A 10,000-nucleotide genomic window follows, 5' to 3' on the forward strand; every position below is an offset into this window, starting at 1 on the left:
CCAACTCCAGCTCCACCTACATCAACCCTCCCACTATCCCCTCTATTCCTTCCACTCCCTCCTGGATACACATGTGAATCCTTTGTCACAACTATCCCCTCCCCCAGATCCTCCACCTCCTAAACAATAACCTTCCCCCTCTCCTTCCTTATCTCACCCCCTAGCTCCTTACCCTTCAAACTCTCCAACATGCACTGTAACTGTTATCACTCATACATCAACTAAAGTAGAACTATCCTTCATTGGAATATTCGCGGTTTCCGTTCTCCCAGACCCTACCTTCGTCATATCCTTTCCTCTTATAATCCATCCATTATCTGCCTTCAAGAGACTTTTCTTATACATCCTCCTATACCAATTCCCAATTACCATTTTGTCTCATCCTCACACTCCCTTTTGTCATGTCTATACTTATCCATCAGAAAACACCTTATGTCATGCCTCCCTTTCAAACCACTGTCCCTTGCAGTTATTTTGACTTTGTTGCCTATGCAAATCTAATTTCCCGAATCCAACACCTTTCTTCATAGTCTATTTTAATTGCTGCCAACTCTTTGGGGTGATTCTATCACCAACTCCCATGGCTGATCCCTAGAACGCTTCCACGCCACAACTGACCTTAATATTCTTAATTCAGATCGTCCCACACACTTTGATATACGCACGCAATCTTTTTCATGCATTGACCTCTCTGTGTGCTCCACTTCTCTTAATTTAGATTTCCATTGGTCAGTTCTAGATCGCTTTCCCAATAGGGACCACTTTCCAGTTCTCCTTTCTCCTACTGCATATGTACCACTTCCTAACTCCCCACGCTGGTGCTTGATAGAGCCGACTGGCATACTTTCCCAAGAGCTGCCCATACAGCTATTCCTCGAGCCTCAAGACCCTATACCTCCAAATGTGTTCTATGTTGGAATTCTGATTGCACTAAAGCACTTTGCTTAAAATGTGCAGCCTGGAACAGTTACCGCTACAAACGAGGCACCCTAATCAACTATAAGCCCTTATCTCCTTTAAAAGAGCAATCTGGAACCGCAAAACAAATAGCTGGCAAAATGGTTTCCTCAATTACATCTACATCTCAACTGTTTGGCGCCAGATCCATAAACTATCAGGCAAACATCTCCCCCCCCCCCCCATCCAGCCCCCGTCCTCCATATTCGAGATACTCTCATCTCTGATCCTCTCGCTAATGAACTGGGTGACCATTTCAGCCAGGTCAGTAGCGGTTTTCACCTTTCTCCACACTTCTCTTCCATTAAGACCACCGGGAAACGCACCCCCATTATCTTCACCCTATCCTCGGCTGAGTCCTATAATGCTCTTTTTTTTTTTTGCTCTGAACTTAATGCAGCCTTACAGTCGAGCCGCAACACTCACGAAGGCCCTGACGATATTCACTACCATATGCTCCGACACCTTCCATCTTCCTCTCTATCCTTCCCATTAACAATTTTCAACCACATATGAGCGTCAGGAAATTTTCCTTCTCATTGTGGCGAGCTCTTATCCTCCCATCCTGAAACCCAATAAATTGGGTACCCTCCCTCATGACTACCGCCCCATTGCTCTAACTAGCTGCTTGTGCAAACTACTAGAGCGAATGGTTAACTTTTATTCAATGTGTTATCTTGAATCTCACAATCTTATCTCTCCTTCCCAGTTTGGTTTCCGCCGTGCGCGAAGCACAGCTGACCCCTTGCTTATTTTGAGACTTGTATTACATCTTCATTCGCACGCCATGAATCTATATTAGCCATATTCTTTGACCTAGAAAAAGCATATAATCCCACATGGCGGTATTATATTCTCCAACAATTGTCCTCTCTAGGCAAATGCGGAAATGGGTGTCTTTATAACGCACTTTCAAGGTCAAAAGTGATTCTTCCACTTCATCCTTCTTTCCTCAATCGAAGGCGTCCCACAAGGCAGTGTACTAAGTACCACTTTAATCCTTCTTGCACATCCATACCAAATCTCTGCCAATTCCTTCAGTCTGCAATATCATCAGTATCTTCCTGGGCCACTAACCATGCCTTCTGCTTTTCTACCTCCAAATTTCTCCAGCCTAATCTTTCTCTATCCTTTTCTCTCGTGCACGTGTAGGTCCCCAACCTCCACTCTGCTTATATGGAGCTCCACTCAAATACCGTTCCTCTGCCAAATTCCTAGGTGTTATTTTTCACTCCAAACTGTCCCAGCATGACCATATACTTTATATTAAAGAAAAAACTCACCGCCGTCTCCAAATCTTACAAACTCTATCCCATATATCCTGGGGCTCAGATCGCAAAACTCTCCATCTTCGTATTGCCTTGATCCACTCCACTCTTGATTATGGATGCCATATCTACTCTGCCTCAACCTCCACCAACTTCCCCTCACTAAACTATCCCACGATCCCTACTTCTTACCTTTGCTCCTTCTCCACGTTTACCTACTCCTTTCTCCACTCACATGGATACCCTCCTCTCCCATTCCCCTTTTCCCCAGCTCCAACATCTCCCTTTCTATCCATTCTGTTATACCTTACCCCCGTATTTGCTCCTGTTTTCACCTGACCCAACAAATTCAAATAATCCCCCTGCTGTACTTCCTTGACCATGTCTCCATTCATTCCTCCATTATTGATTTTTAAATTTTTGCTGCAACTTTCCCCACTCACACTTTTAAATACCCCTTTCCTGAATCCAGTGTCCTTACTACAGAACTGTATGCACTCCTTTTTGCCTTAAAACACACATACTCACTCCCTTCTTCCTCTTTCACAATTTTTACTGACTCCCATAATTCATTAACTCATAAAGTCAACACACTCGAACAACCCCTTTATTTGTAAGATCCAGAACTGGTTGTTCTTCCTGTCCACACGCCATAAAACAATCAGATTTTGCTGGGTGCCCTGCCATGTTGGAATCCCCGGCAATGAACAGGCAGATACTCTAGCACGCTACGCCGCTATGTCCACATCACACCAACGTTTCTCACGTATACCATTTACGGATTATTACCCCCGCTTTGAGACCTTGTATAACCGATGACAATCTTTCTAGTTAAGTCTCCACACTAATAAATTACATACTGTAAAACTATTAATCTCCCCCTGGTCAACTCCATTTCATCGTAACAGATGTTGGGAGAAGGCTGTCACCCACTCCTGTCTGATATGTCACTCTGATCCACCCCTTTGTTCCCTATATAATATCCCTCTTTCAGTTCCACATTCTATTGTCATGCCCATGCTTTGATGCAGCCCGTACCTCTGCTTTACCCCACCTATCCTCCCTCACCTACCCCCTAACCTATCAGACATTCTCACAGAATCTCACATTTTGTTTTGAAAACCTGTTTTCCTTCCTCAGACGCATACATATTCTCACTTGATCTAACCCCTTTACCCTACCTCAACCCATTCACTCATTTGGAGTCAACTTACCTGTGTTTCTTATGAAAACTAATTTGCGCCATACCAACCGGCTTCTTACAGTGAATCTTTCAGCCGCACAGACCTTCACCACCTTGAACACCGGCACATTACAGATTGAAGTTTCTTTTGAGGGACGCATAGGTACCCTCAGTATTCAAGTTATGATTGGTCAGAAACTGATTTTCTGAAAGTGATTGGCTATATTTTTTTCTTGTAATTACCAATATAGCAATTGCAGCAGTTAAGCAGGTGGCATTTCATGTATCCAAGATATACTTGGTATTTTCTTAAACTATTATATATGATCTACCAAGGTCTGTAGTAATACGTAACTATACCGTACGATATGCATTACTTCCCATGCATCATACACTCATTGATTACTGGCATTTTGGGCACAATAAATTTCTGTAAACACCAGTAACTCATCATACATTCTGTAACATTGTTTTACTATGAATCGCATGGGAATATCGCACCTGAAAAAAACAAAAAAACAAACGCGGATACGGAATACATTTTCGAAAATTCTTACCTTAATCGGAGTCGCTCGTATCAGAGGTGTCCCCCTCATTAAGAGTGCCTGGGGCGGGGGTTGACTCCCTCTTCTCACCATGTGGCAGATATAGCCGGGCAACTTCAGTTAAAACAAATTGCGGAGGGCGCTTTGTATTCTTTAATAAATTAGAGGCGAGAAAAATACTGATTAAGATACTCGGCCCGCATGCCAGGACTCTTGGTACATTCTTCTATTGTCTGCATATGCATCGTCGTGTCCTTGGGGTCCACATTTTTCCGAGTGGTTTATGACGGCGGACGTACCCCTGATATTTTAATGAACGATAAGGTGTCCAGTCGTCACTAATAATGGTGCTCCCTTGTAGAATATATTTCTTCATTAAAGAAACGAGCATTACAGCACTCCTGTCGTCTGCATCTAACAGGGGTCCATCTAACTGCCACTACAGAGATCGTGCGTACATTCAGGAGTGACTGTGCTATTTACGCACCAGCAGGACCAGCCAATACTGTACATTACAATGTACATTAAAATGCGACCAAACACACGCATGCATGCACGCATGCATGCACGCACGCATGCACGCACGCACGCACGCACGCACGTGTGTATATATGTATATACATGTGTGTAATGTATATATATATATATATATATATATATATATATATATATATATATACACACACATATATATATATATACACATATATATACATATTGTATATATATAATGTCTTCAATTATATATATGTAAATGTGTATATATACATATATTTTTTTGTAGGGCGGGGGATATTGGAGTTCAGTTCTTAATCCTTAAGGGGATACATTTGCGCCAATAATGCATGTAATTATTTTAGGCAAAATTATTTACAAAATATGCCAAATATGCAATATATGCCATCATTACGACCCGACCTTCGGTCACGTCAACATCCCCGGCCGGTGAAGCGCGCTATTCACATAATTCCTAACCTTCCCCCCCCCCTCTCTTTCTCCCTCTCTCCCTCCTTCCTCCCTCTCTCCCTCCCTCCTCCCTCTCTCCCTCCCTCCTCCCTCCCTCTCTCCCTCCCTCCTTCCTCCCTCTCTCCCTCCCTCCTTCCTCCCTCTCTCCCTCCCTCCTTCCTCCCTCTCTCCCTCCCTCCTTCCTCCCTCTCTCCCTCCCTCCTTCCTCCCTCTCTCCCTCCCTCCTTCCTCCCTCTCTCCCTCCCTCCCTCCTTCCTCCCTCTCTCCCTCCCTCCCTCCCTCCCTCCCTCCCTCCTTCCTCCCCCTCTCCCTCCCTCCTTCCTCCCTCTCTCCCTCCCTCCTTCCTCCCTCTCTCCCTCCCTCCCTCCTTCCTCCCTCTCTCCCCCCTCCCTCCTTCCTCCCTCTCTCCCCCCTCCCTCCTTCCTCCCTCTCTCCCCCCTCCCTCCTTCCTCCCTCTCTCCCCCCTCCCTCCTTCCTCCCTCTCTCCCCCCTCCCTCCTTCCTCCCTCTCTCCCCCCTCCCTCCTTCCTCCCTCTCTCCCCCCTCCCTCCTTCCTCCCTCTCTCCCCCCTCCCTCCTTCCTCCCTCTCTCCCCCCTCCCTCCTTCCTCCCTCTCTCCCCCCTCCCTCCTTCCTCCCTCTCTCCCCCCTCCCTCCTTCCTCCCTCTCTCCCCCCTCCCTCCTTCCTCCCTCTCTCCCCCCTCCCTCCTTCCTCCCTCTCTCCCCCCTCCCTCCTTCCTCCCTCTCTCCCCCCTCCCTCCTTCCTCCCTCTCTCCCCCCTCCCTCCTTCCTCCCTCCTTCTCCCTCTCTCCCTCGCTCTACCCCACTCCGTCTCCTTCTAAACTACCCAAAACGTCAGCTCACAATGTCTATCTAGCATCCTACATGATACCTATTACGTAAATAAGAGTATCCGGTCAAATGTTCACGTACGGTATCTCGCCTCCCATTGGCCATATTAAGACTAATCTCTGGATTCGGTTATATATGGATACTCAACTTTCTCCTAAGACGCACAGTGTGCTGAAACGAGTAAAGTGGGCGTCACCCTAAAGACGACGATTTTATGATCACAAGTAGTGGATTTTAACCATAAATGGTATTTTACATATACATAGTTGAAATTTACCTGTTACCCACATGGAAGCATGTGACTAGTTTACCTTATGACCTTTTAAAAGTACCGCGCCACCGTGCCGGCCGTCGCGTGAAAAATGCCGTTCGTTTTGTGAATTTCTTTATTGATTGAGGTTTACAGATATCAGATGGAGAATTTTAAAATATTGAGATCGTTTTTTTCTTTCTCTCGCACTTGTTGCATAACTTTATCATCAGCAACTTGCGAAGGTAATACCATAGATGAAAAGTATCTTATTTTCGTTCATTCTGTTCATTACATGCAAACATTTCCTTGTAATAAATGCTTTTGGGGAACAAACTATTTTAAATTTGCATGTAATGGGCCGAATAACCGAAAACAAGTCAATTTCGCCAGTTATAATAGGTTAGGCGACATGTATGAGAGAAAACTACGCAAGTTATTGCAGATAATACAAGATGACATCCAGCTAAACAAATGCACGGCGGAAAACGCTTTACCCGTGAAGACAATAGATTGGAGGAGACGCCTCGTATGCATGCTAATCTCGAGTCTGGTGGAGACAATCTTGCAAGATAAATCTGCACAGTAAGGGGAGAAAAATTAAAATATTGAAATGGGTTAATTTGGGTTATCGACGCACAGTGATAGAGCGAAGTTGCCGCTACCATCTTATAGATCATAAAAGAGAGTAATAAACAACACGAGTACAGATTCTCTGGCCTCAGGTTTACTGCGAGAAGACGAGAATATCCGCTGCATATTACCGCTCCGGAACTAAGTCCACAACACCCTCACATAACCAAGGATCTTAATGTTGCATTTTCTATAAGTTGGTACGAAGTACTAATAGAGGGGTGGGGGGGGGGGTACAAGGGTGGAATAAATAGAAGGTAAGAAAGGCTAAGTTTGGATTTTTGGTTCGCATGATACCCTGGTTTGGGACTTACGTCTTTAGAGGTGCGTCACTCGGTAACAAATCCCGATTTATTCTAAAATCAAGAATGTGTCCCAGATTTAACTCGCCGGCATATGCAATGAAATGATCTTTGCCTGCAGTATGAAGACCGCGGCAGTCATTGAAAGAGGTTTGTTTTCAATTGTCATCCTTTTCCTCTACGTTGCTAACATGTCTGAAGGGGGGGGACAAGTGAATAGATTTTACATTTTACAAGTTTCATTATATTAAGAACTTTCCTTACTTCCTTAGCCAGTAGGGGAAGTCGGGAAAGAGGCGACCCTTAGCGGTTAGGGAGGAACAATCTGTAGATATAGGATTGATTTTGGGGAAGGCCTGGGGGCAAAATCCCTTTTTCCATTCTTTGGGAATAAGGACGGAGTTGAACGTTTTATATCTTTACCTTATTAAGATGTGAATGAATGCTCAGTTTGATAAAAATTGTTGGAATAGTTTTTCATACAGCCAAACCTGCCCAACCTTATCCCTTCCTCAATGCCTGCACTGGAACGGTCTCCATCTCCACAATAAACTGCCCTGTCTGTGACAAGGATTGGTCAGTTTTTGGGAAAGATTTACTCACCTGCCTCATGGACTATGATGCAATATCTGTTGGTACTGTCAACAGTACCAACCTCCCACTCGTGGATGTAAAAATTGTTGGTATCTAGGCCATTCTGCCAAACACTGCTGTTCCACAGCCCAATGCCCTCTCTCTGCCCAACCTGGTCATAATCAGTCAAACTGCTCTGCACACTCGTGTGCCAATTGTAGCAGCTCTCATAATGTATTTTTAGGGGCTACCCTACCAACAAGGTTGAATCTGAAGTGGGAAGTCTCGGATTCAATGTACACAAAGCCAGACAGGAAGTACGTGGACAAGGTTTCTTTCACTCCCTACTCCAATAATTGCTCTGCCCCTCCCCTTTCCTCCTAAGATGTTTTTACATCTCCCCCAGCATTTCTTCCTCATCCCACTTCTACCCCCTACCACTCAGTCAAATTAGTTTGCCATTCTATATCCAGACAGTCTCTAATCTCCACCACTATTCCACACACTTCAATCACTACTTCCCCGGTACCTACCTCTCTTCCTCCTCACCCAACTCATCGCACAAGACAAGCCAAATGCTCCATCCCATCTTCTACGACATCCTCTTCCCCCACCCTTCAATCATCAGTCCCCTCTCCCCCCCCCCCCCCCTAAGAAAATGTTTCTCACCTTCCAACCAACACTGTAGAAACTATTGAACACATTCAAAACTATCTAATCATGACCCAAGCTAACATGCCTACACCTCATCCAGTCTCGGAAACCCTTATTAAATCATCCACTTGGAAATTTCCGCAAATACGCGAGCAATAAACATTATGTAAGGCAAGGAATACTAACATTCGTTAAACACGAATAGCTTGTATTGATCATTCAACAAACGCTAATACAAATGCAATAAAAAACGTATATAATTAAGGAATGGACAGTAGTCATTTTGATGATTTCCCACTCTATAAATAACAATTTAGATCTGTTAAGCAGTCCCTTCAACATTTGTATAATTTATGTACCTCAAACTAGTAAAATCTTGATTCTTTATATAGATAGGTACAAACATGTGTATGGCTGCATGATCAGCCAGATATCTTGTCTAATTCTATGCTTATGGATACATAATCCGCCCTTTTTGGTTGATACTAAACTTGCATACATGACCACTGAAATCGATGTTATAATGTTTGCATCTCTATTATTCTACTTTGCCTACACACAGGGTCCACCTCAACATCAGCAACAAGATGAGGTTGCATACAGCACCTGTTTTCCTCTTGTTGCTGGCTAACGTGCTCGCGGCACCCAGTCATCCCAGGTAAGACGAGTTTAACAAAAGTTAAATTGTACACACCCACACTTTCCCATTTGATCGAGTGAGGTAGGGATGGAGGGACAGAGGATGACCAACCTCAGAGACAGTCGAATTCTTTCAAATCTGAATATATATAAAATTAGTTTTATAATACGCCGTGCATATCTTTGTTGTATATTTGACATCGGTGAGATATTTGCTGTCTGATGCGTCTTCAAATGTTTTGTTTTACTGGACAGAGTGATCCCAAATGCAGAGGAGGAACTGCATCTCCCGGCGACGCGAGAGAACTCCAGCGGAGGCGGCATCTTGCAGTCCATCTTGCAGACCCTGAATCCTTTCTCCAGTAGTAAGAGCAGGGATTTAGGTATGCACTGGGATTACTCTAGATGGAAATTTTGAACTTGTATAATTTACTTCCCTCTCTCTACTCAAGATGTTTATTTACATTTACAATATGAAGTTAACAATTTAACAACGACAAATATTACTAAATGATATAGATTTTCTAAGAGTCGATTCCAGTTTCAAAAATGTCAACACAATCTCCTTATATTTAACCCATCTTGTAATATACCAGACTACTTGTTACACATTTTCTCCTTAGATGATTACTTAACCTCGTTCAAGAAGAGGCTCCTTAGAGAAGCCAGCGATCTTACGAACCTTTACGTCAGGGCGGCTTCCGACGTCTACCCCGGTAAGTCCTTTTTAAACGCAGCATTGACGTGTAAAAAAAAAAAAAAAAAAAAAAAAAAAAAAAAAAAAAAAAAAAAAAGTAAAAATCATTTAAATTCTACGAAAGAGTTGAGTTAAAAAGAAAAACAAAATCAAAGGAAATGATTTGAATAAACCGACTTCAACCTCAACCAGAACGGGGAGGGAGACAACGCAGAGAGCCACAACGCAACCCTGAAAAAGACTTCCGACTGAACCCCAGGCCGAAGAGAGATCACCCGTTGGAATGGCCGCTCTTTGAGGATTCCGAGGGTGAGTGTCTGTCATCACTTGTTCTTTGTTGATTTGGGTTTTGTTTAAGAGGAGACGAGGTACCATGTTTCAAGTGCGTTGATGTTTTTGCAAATGATAGGGGTTTTATAGGTATAGTATAGCTTCCGTCTCTATCTCTTTCCACTGTTCTCACCGCTCCACTCTCTCCATTTTC

At 43.9% G+C, this 10,000-nt stretch overlaps 1 protein-coding gene across 1 annotated transcript in view; it reads left to right on the plus strand.

The window, feature by feature from the left end:
• The window catches only part of LOC125045952, a 52,246-nt gene that overhangs the window by 2,183 nt on the left and 40,063 nt on the right, over window positions 1-10,000 (plus strand). Inside the window, exons 2-5 of the mRNA XM_047643548.1 lie at window positions 8,743-8,838; window positions 9,075-9,202; window positions 9,443-9,535; window positions 9,709-9,825. Coding sequence (XP_047499504.1) covers window positions 8,768-8,838; window positions 9,075-9,202; window positions 9,443-9,535; window positions 9,709-9,825 — 409 coding nt within the window. The 5' untranslated portion in view covers window positions 8,743-8,767. The remainder of the gene's footprint in view (window positions 1-8,742; window positions 8,839-9,074; window positions 9,203-9,442; window positions 9,536-9,708; window positions 9,826-10,000) is intronic.

Source organism: Penaeus chinensis, chromosome 38, assembly GCF_019202785.1.
Source record: "Penaeus chinensis breed Huanghai No. 1 chromosome 38, ASM1920278v2, whole genome shotgun sequence".
In the NCBI taxonomy this organism is placed as follows: Eukaryota; Metazoa; Arthropoda; class Malacostraca; order Decapoda; family Penaeidae; genus Penaeus; species Penaeus chinensis.